We start from the raw sequence: 23286 nt of genomic DNA on the forward strand, positions 1-23286 counted from the left end.
TTGCATTCTTTACAGACTGTACTGTTTTGGCAGATTGCTGTTATGTTTGCACTGTTTGCGTATGTTTGCTTGTTTAATGATTCTATTTGAGGATAGGAGTATTAAATATGCAGAGGCATTTAGTATTAAATGTTGAATAATAATTTTAGTGGTTTGTTACAGTAGAAAATGATAAGGTTTTGCATTGGTTTATACTAACCTATCTCACGAGTTCTTGTTGAGCTTGTTGTGGATGAAGCTTTTGATAAAAAGAGAAACCATGATATGAGAGGAATTAAGGAGACACAAAAGTTCAAGCTCGGGGATGCCCAAGGCACCCCAAGATAATATTTCAAGAAGTCTCTGCCCCGGTAGGCATCCCACCTTTCTTCTTCAACAACTATCGGTTAGTATCGGTTGAGCTTAAGTTTTTGCTTCTACACATGAGTTGTGCTATCCTTGCATTGTCATTTTATTTTGTTTTGCTTGCTATTTGATTAGAGTACCAAGATCTGAAATTCCTTAATGTTAGAGAGTCTTCACATAGTTGCACAATTATTCGACCACTCATTGATCTTCACTTATATCTTTCGGAGTAGTTTGTCATTTGCTCTAGTGCATCACTTATATCTTTTAGAGCACGGCGGTGGTTATATTTTGTAGAAATTGCTAGTCTCTCATGCTTCACTTATATCTTTTTGAGAGTCTTTTAGAACAGCATGGTATTTGCTATGGTTACAAAGTTGGTCCTAGAATGGTAGGCATCCAAGTTGGGTATAATAAAAACTATCATAGAAAGTGAATTGGATGCCATGATCAATTTGATACTTGATAATTGTTTTGAGATATGGAGGTAGTGATATTAAAGTCATTCTAGTTGGGTGATTATGAATTTAAAGAATGCTTGTGTTGAAGTTTGTGATTCCCGTAGCATGCACGTATGGTGAACCACTTTGTGATGAAGTTCGAGCACAATTTTATTTATTGATTGTCTTCCTTATGAGTGGCGGTCGGGGACGAGCGATGATCTTTTCCTACCAATCTATCCCCCTAGGAGCATGCGCGTAGTGCTTTGGTTTTTGATGACTTCTAGATTTTTGGAACAAGTACATGAGTTCTTTTGACTAATGTTGAGTCCATGGATTATACGCACCTCACCCTTCCACCATTGCTAGCCTCTCTTTTGTCGCGCAACTTTCGCCGGTACCATACACCCACCATTAACTTCCTCAAAACAGCCACCATACCTACCTATTATGGCATTTCCATAGCCATTCCGAGATATATTGCCATGTAACTTTCCACTGTTCCGTTCATATGACACACATTACTTTTGTCATATTGCTCTTTGCATGATCATGTAGTTGACATCGTATTTGTGGCAAGGACACCTTCATAATTTTCATACATGTCACTCTTGATTCATTGCATATCCCGGTACACCGCCGGAGGCATTCATATAGAGTCATATCTTGTTCTAGCTTTGAGTTGTAATTCTTGAGTTGTAAATCCATAAAAGTGTGATGATCTTCATTATTAGAGCATTGTCCCAGTGAGGAAAGGATGATGGAGACTATGATTCCCCTACAAGTCGGGATGAGACTTCGGACTTTACAAAAAGAAAAAAAAGGAAGGCTAAAGAAAAAAAAGGAGAAAGGCCAAAAGAAAAAAAGGGGAAAAAATAGAAAAAAGAAAAAAAATAAAATGAGAGAAAAAGAGAGAAGGGACAATGCTACTATCTCTTTTTCCACACGTGTGCTTCAAAGTAGCACCATGATCTTCATGATAGAGAGTCTCCTATGTTGTCACTTTCATATACTAGTGGGAATTTTTCATTATAGAACTTGGCTTGTATGTTCCAATGATGGGCTTCCTCAAAGTACCCTAGGACTTCGTGAGCAAGCGAGTTGGATGCACACCCACTTAGTTTCTTTTGTTGAGCTTTCATATATTTATAGCTCTAGTGCATTTGTTGCATGGCAATCCCTACTCACTCACATTGATATCTATTAATGGGCATCTCCATAGCCCGTTGATACGCCTAGTTGATGTGAGACTATCTTCTCCTTTTTGTATTCTCCACAACCACCATTCTATTCCATATATAGTGATATGTCCATAGCAGACTGCCCCTCACGGTCGAGTCCCAGGGACGACTTCGAGATAAGCCGACTCCTATTGGCGACTTCCAGAGAAGCCGGCCATAGGGAGTCGGCCCGCGACTCCAACCACCTCCTGCCTTCGCCACGATGGACGGGACGGGGTACGGTCATCGCGTGGCCCATCCCCCTCCCGCTTACGAAGGGCTGGCATGGCTACAGTGCGCCATATCGATGGAGATCTCCATCCGGTGCGGCACTGTTGCCATGCCTACCCTGACCTCAGCCCCCGTGGGCGGCGCACTGTGCCCACGACGGCCTGCCTGTACGGCCCAGAGACGGCGGGTCCCACCCGTCAGTGGGGGTACAGAAGACGGCAAGAGCGCCACAAGACGGACCCGATGTGAGTCGGCCCCCGGGAGTCGGTCAGCCCCTCCCCCGGGCCCCAGACGCCATTAACCAGACAAGACAGGGAATGGCAATAGTGATCGTCCGTCAGTTGGCGGCACTGTTGCCACGATCCCATGACCAAGCCAGCGTCATTAGAAGCACGGCTACAGTACCAGGCCTGTCGGCGGGGCCCGCCAGTCGGCGGGCCCCAGCAGTCGGTGGAGAAGACGGCGGCCTGAGAGACAGACGGCTGGGACCCGCGCCCAACCGGATTACCATTGTATCCCTGGGGGACGGGCCTATATAAGCCCCCCGGGGCACCCATGCAAGGGGGATCGCTTCTTTAGCACTAGACCAGACCATATAGGAAGGAGGGAGCTAGCCTCGCCTTCTCCTACCTCCAAGAAACAGCTCAAGGAGCAACCTTGTACTCGCTTTGCCATAGTGATCATGCGGAGACCCCGCAGAGCAGCAGTAGGGGTGTTATCTCCACGGAGAGCCCTGAAGTTGGGTAAGATTCGCCGGCGTGCATGCCTTCGCCTCATCCCGTTTCCAGGCACCGGCGACATTCTACTCGCCCCCACCATGATAAGCCATCCATTGGCATATGTCGCACCCAACCCCTGACATCAAAGTAGCGAACACAAATCAAACCAACATGATGAAAGTGACTAGATGAATTCCCGTGTACCCTCAAGAACGCTTTGCTTATTATAAGAGACCATTTTGGCCTGTCCTTTGCCTCAAAAGTATTGGGCTACCTTGCTGCATACTTGTTACTATCACCGTTACTTGTCGTTACAAATTATCTTGCTATCAAACTACTCGCTACTTACAATTTCAGCACTTGCAGACACTACCTTATTGAAAACTACTTGTCATTTCCTTCTGCTCCTCATTGGGTTTGACACTCTTACTTATCGAAAAGAGCTACAATTGATCCCCTATACTTGTGGGTCATCAGTACTCCCTATATAAAGAAATATAAGAGGTTTTAAACGCTATTATATTTCTTTACGAAGGGAGGACGGCATAGTTGTTAGATGTAACATGCGAGAATGTGTAGGGGTGTACTTTTGGAAGGCCTATAGAGAGAAATTGGTCATAAAGTGGATTCAAATATTTGAATTGGTCATCATAGCATTTGTAAACCATATCTAGAGTTTGTATGGTAGACGTGAATGTTTGTTCGCTCTTATGAAACCAGTACAACTATATTTGGGTGGCATGTGCCAATTTAGGCATGGGAGTTTGGCCTAGTCGGCTCCACCGAGAGAGCGAGAGAAGAGATAAATACACTGGTGGTCACTATATTTGAAGCGAAAGCACAATACGGTCACTGGACTTCAGAATACGCTCATTACGGTGACTATATATGTTTTGCGGTGATTATACGATCATTAGCCCGCCGTTGAGCATCGCATATTCACTCTGTTAACCAGCCAAATAGTCTACGTGGCACTGTGTTGACTGGTTAAATTGGCTACATGGCTTGTGGGTCCCACGTGTTCGTTGGCAGAGGAAAGAGATAAGATAAATAAAAATTTACGCAGGCACGACATGAGTCCAATCCTTGCATGCAAACCACCCTGGTTGTCTATGTGTGTGCATGCACGTGCAGGTTGAGCACTTGAGCGTGAGCGTGTGTGTTACGTCGTGTGATGTGTGCATGCGTGCGTGTGTGCATGTGAGTGTTGCGTGCATGCATGTGTACGTGTGAGTGTTGCATGCATGCAGTTCGTGTGTATGCCTGCGTGTGTGTTGTGTGTATAATCACCACACTAGCTCATGTGTATTAAAAGAACCGGCTCGGGATACCAACACAAGGGATCCTTGTCCGCTGTGGTTAGCGCACGCGGGTGCGAACCTGAGGTCTTAACTTAGAATCCCTTCTAATCCCCACCCAGCAATAATTTATTTTTCTTTGTTTTCTTTCTTATACCCGCTGATAGGTGGCCCTATGGTAGTGAGATAATGTGCGCTTATGATGCAACACTAGATGCGTCATGTGGACTGTTTGACTGGTCAACTGGACATGTCATCAACAAATACGGAGCTCTACGGTGAGCCAGTCACTGTATAACCATCACAAAACTTATATGGTGACTGTAATGTGTGTATTCTGAAGTCCAATGCACATATCATGCTTTCGCTTCAAATACAGTGATCGTCGGTGCATTTATCTCACGAGAGAAAGATGGAACATCCGTGAATGTGTCGGGGCGTACTTTTAGAGGGCCTAGAGATAGGTTGTGTGCATACGTGAAAGGGGCATAGAGAGAGGGGTGTGTGATGAAGAGTGAGCGAGGCTCTTCGGTTCTCTTTAGCATGACTAACTTTATAAAATAAAAATATAAACATTCACAGTACGGAATAGATATCATTGGATTGACCATGCAATTAACTTTCATACTCCGTATAACTTTTTAGTAGTATATATATGGAGATTTTCTAAAATGAATTTTTGGTCACACTTTGTGTAGTTTCAATTGAAAAGAAACCTGATATGCGGAGTAAAAGTGAATATAGGGCTTTTTAGATCATTTGACTACATGATAAGATGTAACATCCGTGAATGTGTAGTTGACGTATTTTGGACGGCCTAGAGAGGGTATGTGTACTTACTCGAGAAAGGCACGGATAGAGGAGGGTGTGCGATGGGAGAGAGAGCACCAGAGATGTGAGAGATCTAGAGAGAGAGAAATAGGATGTCTCAACCAGAGATAGCCTTGAGTGTGTATGCAAGGTAGAAGGGGAGAGAGGCATGAGCAGAAATAGTGTATGTTGGTATGTGCAGGTGTGAGAAAACAGTGACACCTAGGAGTGGAGGGTGTGTGAGGTCTGGTGGGGCGAGGTGAGGCCCTTAGGTCGATTCTGTCCCGCGCCACGTTGGTCGACCCGTGGAGCATTATGCAAAAACCCATGGAGAACTTGACGTACAAGACGAAGATACCAGAGCCGTGAAGGACTATGTCTCCACTCACAAAACCGGTTAGGATTTGTAACCCTAGGCCCCAGGTATGTTATACAAGCCGCAGGCCTAGTCCGTCGATCCCTTGGTATTCATGTGTACTTTATACAACCAATCACAAATATACATGACCTGGAGTAGGGTATTTCCTCGATCGGAAGGGGCTGAATCTGGGTAAATCCTTGCCTCTTACTACAATGCAACCTAACCATAAGGGATATCCTACTGAATGCTCTACTTGAATCATATCCGTCAACTAGTAAGAGAGGGGGAGACAATGCGTGCGAGATAGGCCGAAAGAGAATGTGTGTGTGGGAGACACGTAGGTAGGTATATGTATAGAGAAAGGGCCGGTGGAGATCATGTGTGTGTATGTGTATGACAGAAAGAGTGTTTGTGACAAAGATTAGTGTAAAGAGTCGTAGATAGTAGTGAGTGAGTGAGTGAGTGAGTGAGTGAGAGAGAGAGGGGGGGACATAGAGTGTGTGTGTGAGAGAGATACTTCGGGAGAGAGTGTGAGCATGTGTGAGAGAGAAGGCCAGCGGACATATAATGTGTGTGTGTATGTGTGAGAGAGAAAGATAGTGTTTGTATGAGGAGGACCGAGGGAGAATGCATCTATGCATAAAAGACTGTTCTACACATTAAATTAAAATATAAATGATATCAACATATTAGGATGGGATTATGACATTTGCAATTCGCGTATGAACGAATATCGGTCTATCAAGCATTCTATCGAATTTGAGCATATGTCTGGTATTATCTGACATAATTGATCCATAAAGTCAACATTTTGAAATCTAGACAATGCATGGCTTTAGCAATTTAAACATAAACGTGAATATAGTTTATGTTATGTGTGTGTCAAGCATATTATCTATCTACTATCTACTATCACTATAAAAGGAAGAGAGGCGCTAAATCGCCTGTGCACATGCGGCTACGCGAGGTTGTTATCCTCACCACTCGCCCCCACGCGATTCGTGCTCACTCCAATACGACGCTCGCGTATTAACTCCACTGGGCAGCCTACACCTCCTTGTATAGGGCTCGTATTTCTCTCTACGCGTCAGTAAAGGCCCACACGCCACCTGGTGGTGACAACGGCTACCTGCGCCAAGGCATTTACTGAGCTGTAGCCACAACGGCTACATGCACCAGGCGGGAGGGCACGACCAGGCCACTGTTGTAGTAACATATGTAGTGTACCCCCTCTGCCTAGGGCATGCCGCTTATTTTTCGTATGTTGTAGTAACGCATGCCGATCTACGTGTGTAAGTTAGTACGTAGAGCAAGCCCATGCAGGCCGCTAGTGGCTATGTGTAATAAAATTATCTCGATGTCATCATGAGTGGCCGTACTACCGTAATTAACCATGTCGCTAATCAGGAAACAGACGCACACACGTACTTTCTGCGAGTGAGTGAAGTCACCGCCCACGGGATCACTTCAATGCACCAATAAGAGAGGGCGCTGCGCGGCATAAATACGCCCAGCCCACCTGCACCGAGTAACGACACCCATCACGAATTGATTGCTCCAATCAATATGGCCTGCAGACGAACAGAAGACGACAGGGCACGCGTGCTCTATAAATCGATTAGCCCAATATGGGCTATTAGAGGTCGTCTAGTACTACTATATTGCTGCTAAACCAACGGGATTCATATGGATTCTCATGGACTAACCTGGATTTATCTGTTTCTGCTGAAACCATGGCGTCCGCCCCCTCCTCGTGCCCGATGAGCGTGAGAACCCAAGAAGATGTACAGTGATACTAGCCTGCGTGCTCGACCGACGCATTAGCCTGTGCGCTAAATGACGATGCACCCCGCGTCAGGCCAATTATTACCCCACCCGCGCACCGGGGTCCCCGCAACGGACAAATGATGTATTTGTACGAAAGTAAATGTGCGCGGCCCACTGACGAGAGGGTATAGCCGGCGTATTCCCATTCTGAAAAAATAAAACACTGTGCTGTATTTTGCACGTGGGGGGAGAGGCTAATTTAGCTACGGATCACGACGCGCTGCGGACGCATCAGATAAAGACCTCGCGTGGGGGCATGTCCTCAAAATTCGCGTCCTAGGGGCAGAACAAACAATATAACCCATTCATCTATCAAATTTAATGGTCCATAATCCTTCCATGTTTAACACTATAAGCCAGGCATCAAGCCACCACTAATCCATGCATCGCTAAGCCCGCTGTTCCAAAAAGAAAAGAAAATCGCCACAAACCCACACACCCCCCTCCTCCCGCGCCGCCGCCCCGCCACGCCCCCGCCGGCGCGCCGTCCTCCCGCAGCCCGGGTCGCTCTCATCCCTCAAGCAGCGTCGACGGCGCGGGACCCAGCAGGCTGGGTCTGCATCGGCAGTGCCGGTGTCCATCTCCTCCGTCGAGCGGCGGCGGCGCAGCGGGACGCAGTGGGCCTGACCTGCATCGGCAGCAAAGGGGTCTCTCTCCTCCGTCAAGCAGCGGCGGCAGCGCGGGACCCAGCGGGCTCGGCCTACGTTGGCGGCGGGAGGGTCCATCTCCACCATCGAGCAGCGGCGGCAGCAGCGGCAAGGTCCATCTCCTCCCTCAAGCTGCGGCGGGCTTGAGACACAGTGGGCTCGGCCATGAAGATGGATTTCTCCGACGGGGCATTCGATTCCTGGCCTCTGTTCCTCGACCTCGCCTCAGGCACATATGGCCCAGCGGTGGTTCCTCCTCGTGGTCAGCGACGCAGATGTCGCTACTGTCATTCCTCGCACAACCGAGGATGCGGAACTCCTCTACGGTGAGACGCATTGCGTAGCCTCTGCCCTCCAGCACCATGGCAGCATGCCGATGCCCACCAAATGTTCGATGGGTTCCCCTAATTGACCTCTCTATATATCTAGCCCTCTCTATTTCAGTCTCTCACTGCTCTCCGTGTCATCCATATACGATCTTATTTTGTTTCAATTTTTTTGCTAGATTTAACACTGACATTTGTTTAAATCATATCCATGTTGAACCATTGAAAAGGAGCACACAAAGCTGCAGAGGCAACAACTCCAAAGGAATCAACACGGTGATGCGTTTCTATATGTTCAGTGTGACTAGAAACCAACATGCTGACTACTAAACCATATGCACAGGATCGTAGAAAATTATTATTCTATATGCACAGGATCGTAGAACATTATTATTAATGTCTACATTGGAAAGGATCCAAACTCTAAACAAGTGATTGGTGAACAATTTTTTATCTAGGTTCAGAAGTTGATAATCCATTACAGTTCTTTCGTTGTGCAGGCAACCTCAGGTACGACAAACCGGCTTTGTTTTGCTTCTGTCGTCACATTACTGAATACGACTTTGAATCTCAACTGCACTTGACTGCACCTTCTATCTTGATCTGCTTGACAACTTATAATTTGCAAAAACATTCCCCTGCATAGTTTGTCCTTGGTCAGAAAGAACAATTCCTGATGATATATTCCAAATCAGGTTGTTGCCTGGATCCTATGAACAATATGTACAGTCACGCTGTCGTTATCCGTTTACCATCAAGTAAGTTTTCTCTACGTTTTGTTTCAGTTCCATTTCAGAACCCGTAAACCATATAGATTGCAGAGCAAAGCTAGATGATGGAAATTTTCACTAATAAGCAGGTCTGCTTACCACATTCCTCTTGTTTTCTACAGTTGACGATTTCAAATTATTCAAGAATGCGCAACGCACACGGCTGTAAGGTTTCCGCACTTGCATCCATAGAAATCTAGGTGTTGGTAAATTCTGTTTTGGATGGATTTTGAAGGGAACTTTGTTTTTATCGAGGATCAGACAATACTAAGAGACTAACAAGAATACAGTAAATTACTGGATCATTCATAGTTCCCTAGCGTAGAATAGAACCCGTTGTGGTAACTATCTTGGGGCTCTAGAAATAATTCCTCTGAAACTGAATCATTCAGTCATACCTTCACTTTAGTAAATAATGGCTCTGGATACTGGGATCTCTCACCTTGGTTATTTTTTATATACTGCATTGGAAAGGATCAAATGTTTTCAAATATAAGAAAATTCCCAAGAAACAATCATCTCTCATAATATCTCAATAACATATTGTCATAAAATACCATATTTAAACAGAGCCGAAGAACAATTCTAAGCAGCAAAATAAACTAAGTATCTGAACAAATAATAAGTCTAAGCAGATAATTAAACATGCAGCCCAAAATGAGAATTAAGCCACTCCATGTCCGATCAACACCACTCTGATTGGATCCCTTTTATTGTCACGCTTTTTGTACAGCAGTATAGACCTTCTTCAATTTTCCCTGTGAAAAGGAAATTAATTAAAAGCAATGACAAAATTACAAATGTTAATTCTCAAAGTTAATACAAAGTTGAGTCACTTGTTTTGGGATGGAGGGAGTATTAATTACCTCCCAGTCCAACCAAATCTTCTTTGAATGAAGGATCTCTTTGGAATGTTTGTCGCACATATCTTCAATGGGCTTGATCATATGTTCCACATGGATTGCATATTTCAGATCACCAGATGTAGCTACTGAGCATACTATCCCAATCATCTTAGAATCGTAACCAATAACCGGGGCTCCTAGAACGCGGCTAGACTGATGCCCTTCTTCATCATCAATGTTATCAAGTGTAAGCATGTGATCCATATACATGCAGGACAACTTGAAATACCGTTTACTCTCAGAAACAACACTATTTTGAAGAGTAGACGCAGTGCAATTAGGTGTAGTGATATGACCCTCATAAATTCCAAGACTCCCAAACGGCTCATTTAGCAGTACGGTTGAGTCTGGATGTAATTTCGTCGCGGCCATTGTAGCAATGGCATAGACAACATCATATTGGTACTTCTGTTCCTTGGCAAATTCACCCAAAGAAATGGATTTACGTGGGCTCTCCCCTTTGACCAGAAGGATCGCAAGTTCAATATTATCGTCAACAACTACTATAGCAGGAATTTTTTCTTTCTCATTGTGGAACCAGACAGATATTGTTAATTCGTCTATAAACAATTTACCATCTGACAGCAGCTTTGGAATTATAGTCACTACTAGACTGTCATTATTCTCAACCATAAGAACTGTATCCGTCCCATATACAACTGGTTTGTTGGCAGTAGGGGGAGGAGAAATTCAATAGTTACCACAGACGGACCAACTTCACGAAGTTTCTCAATCTAAAAAATTAAAGTGGATAAAGAAAAAAAATCAGTTTGGAGCTGTGAAACGAAAAGAAAAAAATGAAAAAAAAACATTGAGAAAAAAGATGCTCACATTTGAAGGCAGATCCGAAGGAGATGGAGTAGGATATTCTCCACCCGAGCCAGAAGTATCCATGACCTCGTCGGACCTGTTGCACATTAAAAAAAAATGAGAACGCAAAATGGAAAATTCGAAAGATATTCGTTCAAAAAAAGACGACCGTGCGAAGATGAGGTTGAATATGATCCGATTGAGTGGCTGAGACAAATCTCTTAGTGAGATCTATTTTTTGTTCTTAAATCTGGCTATTTTTCAAGAAAGGCAAAGTCTGGAAGAGGGCCGTTGATAACGTGTGAACCGGATCTGGGAGAAGCAGAGAGAGATAGAGCTCACCTGAGGGGATCCTCCGCTCGATTTGGGCCGCTGCTGAGTGTTGTCATGGACAGAGGCGAGTTGGGGTCGAGCATACGGTGGTGCGGGAAGGAGTAGCACGGAACAGGCTCGCGTGATCGAGGAGGGCTGGGGAAGAGCAGTCGAGCGAGAGAAAACCAAGAGAGCGGCGGCGCGTGGAAGGAAATACAGACGGGGGAGAGTGTGGCTCTAGGGTTATCGGAGTCCTCTTATTCTGCTTGATGGGCTCTGGCCCGTTGTTCTTCGTTCACGATTGGCTTCGTTTACTTCTTCTCCGTCCCTTTCTCTTTTTGGGGTCTCTTATTAGGATGGGAGCTCCTATACGGCGCATTAAGCGCCGGTACAGGCAACTGGCGCCCACTGTCGCTATCTGGTGGGCCGGCCCAGAAACACACAGAGAAAAAAACTCCCAAAAAAGTTGATCCCAACGGGATTCGATCTTGCGACATTCAGTAACGACACAGCATGCCTAACCAGTACATCTACTACAACCTAGTGATTCATCACAGCGCGAGAAGCTTAACAACAACACTAACCGCACTATTTCTGGTACAAACAATTTAGAAAGACGTGATTTTCTGGAAAAGAAAAAAAAATCTGAAATAAGTTTTAAAAAATCGCGAATTAGAAAAAAGTTCATGTATTCAAAATCTTTCACCAAATTTTATAAAAGATCACCGTGTATTACATAAATTTCATTGTATTAAGAAAAATGTTCATTGTATATTATGAAAATTGTTCACCTTTGCATATAAAAATGTTCGTCGTGTAAAATAAAAATGTTCATCGTATATTATGAAATTTTTCAACATTTTTACTAAATGTTGAATGCGTATTCAAAAATTGTTCAACACATATATTCATATTGTTTCAAAAATGTTCATCGTGTATTATTTAAAATTTTCAACGGATATAAAAAATCTCTATTTTGGTTTTGGTTATTCAATGAGTATACAATTGTTCACTATGTTTCTTAATTTTGTTCAGTATATATTACACAATGTTCAATGTGTATTTGCAAATTGTTCAACGTATTTTCACAAAATGTTCCGTACGTGTCCGAAAATTCTTCAACGCATATATTCCTATTGTTTTAAATGTTCATTGTATATTAAAATAAGTTCATCATGTATTATTTAAAATATTCAGCTTATTTCAAGAAAATGTCAACGGATATTGCAAAAATGTCCAATGGATATATTACAAAAAACAAGTTCACGCATTTTTTGAGAAAAGTTACAGAGAAAAAAAAGAAAAGACGAAAGAAAAGAAGAAAGAAGAAAGAAGACAATAGAAAAAAACGATGGAACCAGTCACACTAGATGAGGGTGGCTGGTTGGTCGTTGCATTCACGCTAAACAAAGGAAGTCCTGTGTTCGAATCAAAAGTAAAGGATGGGCCGGCCCAGCGGGGAGGGGGGAGGGGGGGGGTTGCGCCCTGTACGGGTTGACCTTTAAGGGGCGCTTAAGGCGTCGTTTAGGAAATGCCCCTATTAGGCGCCAGAGCTATATCTCACCTTAAGCGAGCGCATCTAAAATCTACAGTAACATGTTGGCCCATCAGCACAGTTAAAGAAAAATACTAAGCCATCATAGAGTTCGTGTTACATATGAAGGGCGCAGACTAGGAAAAACGCTGAGGTTTCTAATAGCTTTCCATTTTATTTTATTTTTCATCGTTTTTTCTATGTTTATTTTCTCTATTTTTCTGGTTTATTCTTTTCTTTGTGTTTTTCGGTTTTCATTGTTTCTTTCTCGGTTTTAATGACTTTTTTCTTTGTTTTGTTTCTTTCTTTCTCGTTTTCACCATTTTTTCTTTTCTTTTCTCATAGTTTTCACTGTTTTTTCAATACACGTTTTTTATATCTAATACAGTTTTTAATACAATTTAACATTTCTAAATAAAAATGCAATACTTTTTATTACATGGTCAATTTTTTCTATACATACAGTTTTTCAAATGCTTTATTAGCATATTTTAAACACAAGATTAACATTTGTTTTAATACATGATCAATTTTTTTCTATACGTATTTAATATCTTTAAAGTGCTTGATTAACATTTCACATACTTGTTCAATATTTTTTTCAAATATTTGATTATTATTTTTCCAAATACAATATTATACTTTTTAATACATGACAACATTTTTCTATACACATTTAACATTTTTCCAATGCTTGATTAACATTTTTCACATATTTGTTCAACATTTTTTTAAAGTTTGATTAGTATTTTTTCAAAGGACAGCGGTATTTATCACACGTGTGTCACATAGCAAAGCTACCACGTCTCGGTTACATAAGTTACCACGTCTGTGGTATACAAGTTATCGTGCTATTTCCTCATAAGTTACCATGGAATAAAAATGGTTCTCCCACCCTTTTCCATATGCACATGCATGCATGCACTAAAGAAAAGAAAATTTTGATGTCAAAATATTTTGTAGCTCCAACTGTCGGGTTGATGCAAAAAATCGTTTTCACATAAAAGATTCGTCACGACGAGATCATTGAAACTAGATCCCATGTTGATATGTTTCGACAAATTTTTCTGGATCAAAACTTATCATGCGTGAACTACATAAGTTACCATGAAATTTTCACATAAGTTTTCAACAACTTCTTCCTTTCATCAATGTTACCTCGGTGTTTTATGTAAGTTGTCACGTATGCAGTTTGTATATTACCATGTTATTTTCATATTAGTTATAAAGGGTTTGTTTTTCAACAACTTTTTCCCCTTGGTCAAAGTTACCGCGGTGTTTGTACATAAGTTATCGGGTATGAGATTGTATATTGCCATTGCTATTTTCACATAAGTTATCGGAGTAAGTTTTTCAACACTTTTTTGTCATTGGTCAAAGTTATCGTGGTGCTTATATGTAAGTTATCGGGTATGTGATTCATATATTACCGTGTTGTTTTCACATAAGTTACCAATGGTATGTTTTCAACATCTTTTTCCCTTTCTAGTCAAAATTACAGCGGTATTTGTGTGTAAGTTATCGGATATGTGGTTCATATATTACCGTGCTATTTTCACATAAATTACCGACTGCATGTTTTTTTAAGAGTTAAATACACTAGAGGTGCCTTTAACTTGTCATTCGCAGTCAGTTTAGTGCCTAAAGTTGTAAAATACATAAAATTGATGCTCGAACTTGTTTGACCGTGCAAATACGATGCCTTCAACCGTATCCATACATACATCCAGCGCGTGTGGCGTGTCAGCATGACGGTGTCCCACTTGTTAGTGGATGAGAGCGGGGAAGGAGCTGGGTGGCTGACAAGTGAGGATATTTTTTAGAAAACCCTCCATACTTTATTTAATTATGTAGGAAAGCCCTCAAATACAGTGCATCTATGTATTTTAGCGACAAAAAAAAACTGTTGTGTAAGTACGACATGCACTGGCCAACCGGCCAGAATATGCTTTGCGTACAACTGTTAGCTACAAATCTTTGTAGACAGATTTCACGTATCGGCCTGCACTTTTATGTACTGGTTTTCTTTTTATTTATTTTTCAAGTTTCTGGTTAGTATCATGACATGTAAATTTTCCACTATAAAAAATACCATGATTATCTTGTTTTTGTGGGTGAAAATACAATAATTATCAATATGCAATTAATTTTTTATTTTAAAACTTTGTTATTCATTATTGTGTACTTTGAAGAAGCATCTTCATTCCGGAACTCAAGCACACACAATTATTGTTTATCTTCATTGTATTTCTAAAATACCAAATTATTAAGAATTTGACAATGATGTATTTTGTACAACAAGTATAAAAATCATTGTGCAATAATACTAAATTCTACAAATGTATCAAAAACATGTCAATTGTGTTTGTGGGAATGTAGGATAATTTTAGAAATAAATTTTAGTGCACGTCGAACTTTCTAAAATTAAACATTGTCCATTTTTTACTGCATGATGAACATTTTCAAAAACATGGCGGAAACTGTGTGCGATGCAATAATCGCAAACGGTGGTGTAAAAAAACTGTCAAAAAAGGTGCAAAACGTTTACGATGGAGGATGCATCAAACACGGTTCATATATTAGTTGCGTGTGCGATGTAGGACACACGGTTAATCCATTCAAACTATCTGCGGTGAGGCAGAACAACAGAAACGGGCAGCCATAACAATGTGTGTGCGATGCAGGACACATGGTTAATCCATTCGAACTATTTGCAATGAGGTAGAACAACAGAAACGAGCAGCCATATCAATGTGTGTGCGATATACGACATGCAGTTAACTCGAACGAATTGTTTTTGATTAGGGAACACAACAGAATTGGTTCAACTTAACAAGATGTGTGTGATATGCGGCATATAGTTCACATGAATGAACTGTTTGCGATGAGCCAAAAGAACACAAACGAGTCGTGTAAACAGGATGTGTGTGGTACGTGGCAAACAGCCGATCAAGGATGAACTGTTTGCGATGAAAAATTACAACACAGACAATCAATGCAGTTACTTCATGTGCGATTCTGTGTGTATAAAAAACTTTGAAAATGCAAACTAGTTGCTGGCGGTGGCGGAGTATCGCACACGATGCGTCTGCGAGTACTAGTGTGCGATGATTAGTATGTTACACATACGTTTCCTTATGTTAACATGTGTGTGAATTTGTGATATGGACAGTTAATCTGCAAATGCCTTCTGGTCATCGGGCACACGCTTAAACTCAATGAACCGTGTACGATACTAATACTTTCCATGAAAATTTATGAACTTGGGTAACATCATTTGAGTAACATATATATAGTGGTTACACTATTCGACAAAAAGAGGATCTTCGTAACACAGTTTTGACAACCATATAGTCAATATCTACATACTTAACATAGTAACAACTATCACATTTTAAGAGGCTAAGGGCCAACAACCATATGGTCCATATCTACATACTTAACATATATAGTAACAACTAGCACATTTTAAGAGGCTAAGGACCAACAACCACAACTATCCACTGGAAGCAGCTTGATCACGGCGACTCAGCATCTCGTTAATGAAAAGGAAGAGCCCTCCTGTGCCTTGGTAGATCATGAGTAGAACAGTGTCTCCAATTTTCCAATATGGATGCATTGCCACGAGAAGCGAGAACTTGTTAATTTGAATGGTTCCATTTCTGTGGGAAATGCAGTACCTTGCAATCACTTTGGCATTATTAGCAGGCACAAGTGTAATTCGACCACGCCGGGAAATTGATCCAGGAACTGCTACAGGGGCAATTTCTATTGACATGTAGAATAAAAAACAATTATAACATATCGTTGAAGATATATATAGTTTATGAGCATAAATATTAAAATAAGACTTTTTACCAGCGTTTTATGCACACAATTGGTCTTGTTCAGTGTGTGCACCATAGGTCTAATTAATCTCATCCAAAATCCAGCGTTCATACACTGTGTTATCTCTGTCAGATTATCAACAAAGTTTATGACATGCTTCAAGTCCTTCCAGTGAAATTTGGTACGCTTAGTAACATACAGATTGTTCACTATGCATCCAACATATCCTGCTTAAAAGGTGGAAAGGTATTATTTATTCAAAATATGGCAGAAGAATATATAGTGCGCATAAATTGGTAAATAGAATTTGTTACTGCCTAGGAACAGAGTCAGAATATGATATCACAATTGGTTGCTTAAATAGTGATCAATTGGTTGCTTAAATAGTAATATGACAGCAAGGGGAAAGTTGAAAGGACACTAACCTCAATCAGACTTTGATCGGCTGATGACGTTGGGGAAGTAAACATCCATGTTAATTAGACCAGGATGTGGTGCACGCACTAGAATTTTATTGCCAGCTTATAGTTCATAACACTTAGACATTTTTCTCCAAAGGTCCACATTAAAATAGGAGTGACCATCTTTATCAAGTTTTACGCTAACCGTCATTGTAAATCCATGCTGCGTTGTCAATATGACATCCTGGGAGTCATCAGCAAAGTAAAGCCCAAGATTTCCTTCTACTCTTGTTCTTGCAAAGCAAGGGATGCACTGCTTGAAATAAAAATTAAGATCATAAATTAGATATATTGAAATAACAGAGCAAGATGCAATATGGGAGTAACTGATAGAACAGATCTATATATGTATATATATATATATATAGAGAGAGAGAGAGAGAGATGAAAGCAAAGTACAAAAATATAGAATAAAAAATAGATAATATAACAAAGATTTGATGCAAATATATAGATAATATAGCAACAAACGGTGTATGTTCACAAATTTAGGCCATGCCGACCGTGGTAGGTTGAGATTGAACATACCGAGCGCTCCCTGAAGTCATCCAAAATGGTGAGATAGAACTTCCTTTCTGACTGGCCACGACCACAGTTGCCCGATTTATGCTCGCACCGTGGACACATGGATGAACACCCACGAATCAGCTAGAACAAAATGATTCCACGGTGATTTTTGCCGATTGATTAACAGCAATGGATGAACTGCGATAAGAGATGAGTGAATATTTTGCTAATTAAGTTGATTACCTTCTCCATGAGAAAAATCCCCGGCCCAATCCCGTAGAAAATCTCAGTCGACCAGAGTCTAGAATGTCGGTGCAGATAGGCGGCGGAAAGTGGTGGAGGCAAGATCCGATGCCGTTTGGAGCGCGACCTACGCCCGCCGCCAACAACCCTCGAGCTTAGGGTGCAGAGTTACAGAGGAGTCCGCCGCGAGTTAGTGGGGACGAAGTGGGCGAGCGTTTTCTTTTCCTTTTGCATGTGTCAGTGAACACACACGGTTCGCAGAGGTGATGGAGATGAATCGTGTGCGATAGTAAATCACCGAGATTGAATGGGAATCCAAATTTCCTTTATCCTTCATCCATGAGTTTTTTTCTACGATGAACATAAACCCTGCTAACCATCGTGTTCAAATTTGACACTTTTCCGGGTTCATTTACAATATTTAGGGAATTATGTGCATTTTGTAGGCATTAATGCACATAATTATTCAAACAATCGGTGCATGAAAGGGTGCACAAGAACGGTCTGGAAAACCATGCTCGTGCTATTTAGTACATTCTCATGCCTTTTACAAGGAATGGGTAGATATTTCAAGGAAATGTGTGGCAATAGTCAATCATAAACGCGTCGTTTACTGGGTTAACAACTATACAAAAATGAAATACATGCTTGGAAAACACATGACGCCTGGTGTGGTGCCATGGTATGACCTCACCGTGCCCTGGTAAAAATGTCTTCATGCATGTCTTTCATAAAATGAACCATCACCATGAAAGTTTCATGGTTCGAGGGGGGAAATCACCAAGATTGAAGGGGGATCCAAATTTCCTTTGTCCTTTGTCCACGAGTTTGTTTCTATGATGAACATACAACCTGCAAATCACTGTGTTCAAATTTGGCACTTTTCCGGGTTCATTTGCCATATTTAGGGGATTATGTGCATTTCCTAGGCATTAATGCACATAATTCAAGTTCAAGCAATCGGTGCATGAAAGGGTCCACAAGAACGGCCTGGAAAACCATGCTCGTGCCATTTAGTAAATTCTCATGCCTTTTACAAGGAATAATGGATAGATATTTCGTTGAAATGTGTGGCAATAGTCAACCACAAATGTTTGTTTGTTGTATTTTCAACTATAGAAAAAATGAAATAAATGCTTAAAAAACATGACGCATGGCATGGTGCCATGGTATGACCTCACCATGCCCTGGTAAAACTTTGAGAAGGTTTGGCTTATGTCGTCATGCAGGCCCTTCATAAATCGAACCATCACCGAGGAAGTTCCATGCTTTCGAGAGGGAAAATCCCCAAGATTGAAGGGGAATCCAAATTTCTGTCCTAGTTTATCATTCAATTTTTTTTCCAGCGATCAACATACCGCCTCAAATGCAACGTGTTCAAATTTGACATTTTCCCGGGCTTATTTACCATATTTAGGGGATTATGTGCATTTTCTAGGCATTAATGGACACAATTCAAATTCGAACTTTCGGTGCATGAAAAGGTGCACAAGAACGGTCTAGAAAACCATGCTCGTGTTATTTAGTACATTCTCATGCCTTTTACAAGGAATGGACAGATATTTCAAGGAAATGTGTGGCAATAGTCAACCATAAATGCGTCGTTTACTCGGTTAACAACTATACAAAAAATGAAACACATGGATGGAAAACATGACGCCTGGCGTGGTGCCATGGTATGGCCTCACCATGCCCTGGTAAAAATTGGAGAATGTTTTACTTATGTTGTGATGCGCGCCTTTCATAAATCGAACCATCACCGAGGAAGTTTCACGGTTTCAAGGGGGAAATCACCAAGATTGAAGGGGGGGGGGTCCAAATTTCCTTTGTCCTTTGTCCTTTGACCACGAGATTTTTTCTATGATGAGCATACAACCTGCAATCACCGTGTTCAAATTTGGCACTTTTCCGGGTTCATTTGCCATATTTAGGGGATTATGTGCATTTCCTAGGCATTAATGCGCATAATTCAAGTTCAAACAATCGATGCATGAAAGGGTCCACAAGAACGGCCTAGAAAACCATGCTCGTGCCATTTAGTAAATTCTCATGCCTTTTACAAGGAATGGCCAGATTTTTCGATGAAATGTGTGGCAATAGTCAACCACAAATGTTTGTTTGTTGGGCTTTCAACTATAGAAAAAATGAAATAAATACTTAAAAACATGACGCCTAGCATGGTGCCATGGTATGACCTCCCCATGCCCTGGTAAAAATTTGAGAAGGTTTGGCTTATGTCGTCATGCACGCCCTTCATACATCGAACCATCACCGAGGAAGTTTCGTGCTTTCGAGAGGGAAATCGTCAAGATTGAAAGGGAATCCAAATTTTATTCGTTCTTTGCCCTGGAGTTTTTTTTCTAAGACGAACATACACCCTCCAAATCACCGTGTTCAAATTCGGCATTTTTCTGGCCTCATTTACCATATTTAGGGGATTTTGTGCATTTTCTAGGCTTTTGGCACATATAAATCCAATCCAGCTACAGGTGCACGGGTGTGATGTGAGGGACGTGGATTGCTGTTCGATCGCGGTGCATCCAACGGTGCACACGCGCGATCTGCGTGGCTGGAGTTCCGACCAATCATAATGCAACACACAATAGGCTCAGTGCACACTGTTTCCGGAAGCGACGGAGATGAACCGTGTGCGATAATGAACGAGCAAAATTGTAAGGGAAGCCAAATTTCTTTTATCGTTTGTCGTTGAGATCTTGAATACCACCGCATTGCACGGCTGCCCGGCCCCTCCGTCCCAGAGCTCTCTCTAGGCGTTGTCCATGGCACCGCGGCGCACAGTAACTGGTAAGGAAGCGATGGCATCCCGCCATGTTCCTCGCCGCCCGCGACCGCACACATGGTAAGGAGGCGATGGCATCTCGCCGCGCTGAGTTCATCGCTACCGGTGGCCAGACAATTACATGGGCGGACTTTGAGGCTGCCATGGCCGAACGGGTGGTGGATCTAGAGGCGGCCAAAACCGCACAGAAAGAGCGGAAAAGCGAGAAAGCAGTCAAGAAAAGAGAGTCCCGCCACCGCAAGAAAAAAGAGGCCGCACACTGTGGTGAGAAGAGCTTGGCGGAGATCGAAGCATGGTGGGCTACCGCCTACAAGGCCGGGAAGGAGAACGCCGACGTCTGGCCAACATGCCCTAATGGCAGCATGTGAGAAGTAGTTTAAGTTTGTAGTATTAGAGCAAATTACCAGTAGTACTTTAAGTTTGTAGTATTAATGTACAATGTCGGTAAGAACATCCTTTGAGGGCTTTGAGCATTGATTAGCATGTGTGCCCATGTGCGTTTTTTGCGTTAATCATTAGAAGATCACAAAACACACGGTTTCTATGTCGTACACGTCTGTGTTTTCTTGCGTTAATGACCCATAAGTCAGTTACCTGTGCGATATTTCCTAATAAACCAGGCGTACCATTGACCGAAAAAAATCAAGTACACATGTACATTTTTTTAGATGGGATCTGCCAACTTTATTTTTTCTCGCACACGAGTATTTTATGCGCTTCGTATGCGTCATGTGTTTCCCCCACCCAAGTATCAAGTTTCGCACCGAAATTTTCATTAGGCGCGCGATTTTAGAATTTATTCCTCCAACCACATCCCCTTCCCCTCAGTATCCCCCTCCCTCGCCCCTCCCCCCTACCGGCATCTCAAACCGCCATCGCTGCAACCACAACTTCAACCACATCTACGTTCTGCTCGGATCCAGTCAGGTAACCCACCGATCTCTATCACGTCCCCGGCCTGATTGCTTAAATGGTGCCTGCGAAACATCCTCATGCCTCCAAATCCCCCCCGCCAGGAGCTGGTGGTGGTCCATGGCGCGATGGCCACTGTGCGTGTTGACCCGGAGGAACACCTCGCCTCCACCGCCGCCGCCGACATTGTGCAGGCTCTAGTCCAGATGTCAGTGGCACTGATCCACGCTTCAACCCGGAGGAACAACTCGCCTCCGCCGTCGCTGACATTGGGCGAGCTCTGGCCAAGATGAAGTGCCCCAGCAACTACCTCTCAGGACTTACCAAGTATGTACTCACCAGTTCAATCTTACCAATACCAGTTGCAATTATTGGCTATGTTCTGTACGGTCGATGTATTAAGTATGTTCTAGTAAACATGCCTAACACGTTTTTGCTACTTTCCCTACCTTTTTATAGACATCTGGGCCATTCTCTGCTCTGGCAGCACCTGCCTTGTGATGTTTAACTATGCCAATTGCATTTTTATCAGTATTGGTTTCAATGTCTATTAAGCTTGTTGCAATTAACAGTTGAATCCATTTTTAAACAGTTGTATTTCAATGGCTACAAACTTACAAAACATGACTTAGGATGCTGTTAAGCCTATTGCAATTGACAGTTGTATCCATTTTTTAATCTTTCCATTTGCTACCATGCTACTCTCCGCAATGAAGATATACTAGAGATGCTGCCCCATTTTCTATTTTTGGTGGATGCTAACCCTGTTTTACTTAACGTGCTTGTCCATGTACTTACGCAGGGTCATAACGGCCGATGCTGTTGTTTGCTGTCAAGGTTAGATGCATCCCATGTCTTACAGTATTTCACATCATTTGTGCAATTGCAGTTTAACTTCTACCATTTACTAGTTGCCTGTACGTACACATGTCAGTGGCACTGATCCACGCTTCGACCCGGAGGAACAGCTGGCCTCCGCCGCCGCTGACTTTGGGCGGGCTCTGGCCAAGATGAAGTGCCCCAACAACTACCTCTCAGGACTTACCAAGCATGTACCCACTAGTTCAATCTTACCAATACCAGTTGCAATTAGTGGCTATGTTTTGTACTGTCGATGTATTAAGCATGTTGTTAGTTAACATTCCTAACATGTTTGAGCTATTTTCCCTACCTTTTTATAGATAGCTGGGCCATTATCTGCTCTGGCAGCACCTGCCCTGTGATGTTTAACTCCGCCAATTGCATTTTTATCAGTACTGGTTTCAATGGCCATTAAGCCTGTTGCAATTAACAATTGTATCCATTTTTTAATCCATCCCTTTGCTACCGTGCTACTCTTTCGAAATGAAGATATCACTATAGATGATGCTGTTTTATTAGCATTTGCTATTTTTGGTGGATGTTAATCCCGTTGTAGTTAACATTGGCTTTCCATGTACTTACACAGGGCTACAATGGGTGATGCTGTTATTTTCCATCGAGGTTAGATGCATCCCATGTCTTATACACCATTTATTCCTAAATAAAAGTATTTTTTAGAGATTCCAATATAGACTACATAAGTAGCAAAATGAGTGAATCTAGATTCTAATCTAAACTATATCTATAATTCTATATACATCCGTATGTAGTTCATATTGAAATCTCAAAAAAAACTTGTACTTAGGAACATAGGTAGTTGTATTTTACATCATTTGTGCAATCTCATTTTAGCTTCTAACATTTACTGGTTGCTTGTAGGTACATATATGAATTGTACCGATCCACGCTTCGATCCCTTTTGCGTATGGGGCAATGAGATATTCACGAACAAGCGTCAAGTGAGGAAACTAAGAAAGATTGTTAGGTGAAATAAATGGGTGATTGGAATTAAGCTCTTTATTTACACTTTGTCAAAGACAACAGTGAACTTTAGGATGGTAAGTAATGTGTTGCCTTTTCCCCCTGCCCACAACAAGTTACTCTATTTGACCTGAGTAT

The 23286-nt window shown here is 42.1% G+C and overlaps 1 protein-coding gene across 1 annotated transcript; it reads right to left on the reverse strand.

Annotated features, from left to right (window-relative positions):
- Positions 1 to 9519: 9519 nt before the first annotated feature.
- LOC123044605 (uncharacterized) lies at positions 9520 to 11353 on the reverse strand. The gene is made up of 4 exons (XM_044467399.1): positions 11052 to 11353; positions 10731 to 10806; positions 9861 to 10633; positions 9520 to 9752 (listed from the first exon to the last, which is right to left on the reverse strand). Exons 3-4 carry the CDS (start codon positions 10530 to 10532, stop codon positions 9711 to 9713), a joined length of 714 nt encoding a protein of 237 aa, XP_044323334.1. The 5' UTR covers positions 10533 to 10633; positions 10731 to 10806; positions 11052 to 11353; the 3' UTR covers positions 9520 to 9710.
- Positions 11354 to 23286: the final 11933 nt, after the last annotated feature.

The sequence above is a fragment of the Triticum aestivum genome, chromosome 2B, assembly GCF_018294505.1.
Source record: "Triticum aestivum cultivar Chinese Spring chromosome 2B, IWGSC CS RefSeq v2.1, whole genome shotgun sequence".
Lineage (NCBI taxonomy): Eukaryota > Viridiplantae > Streptophyta > Magnoliopsida > Poales > Poaceae > Triticum > Triticum aestivum.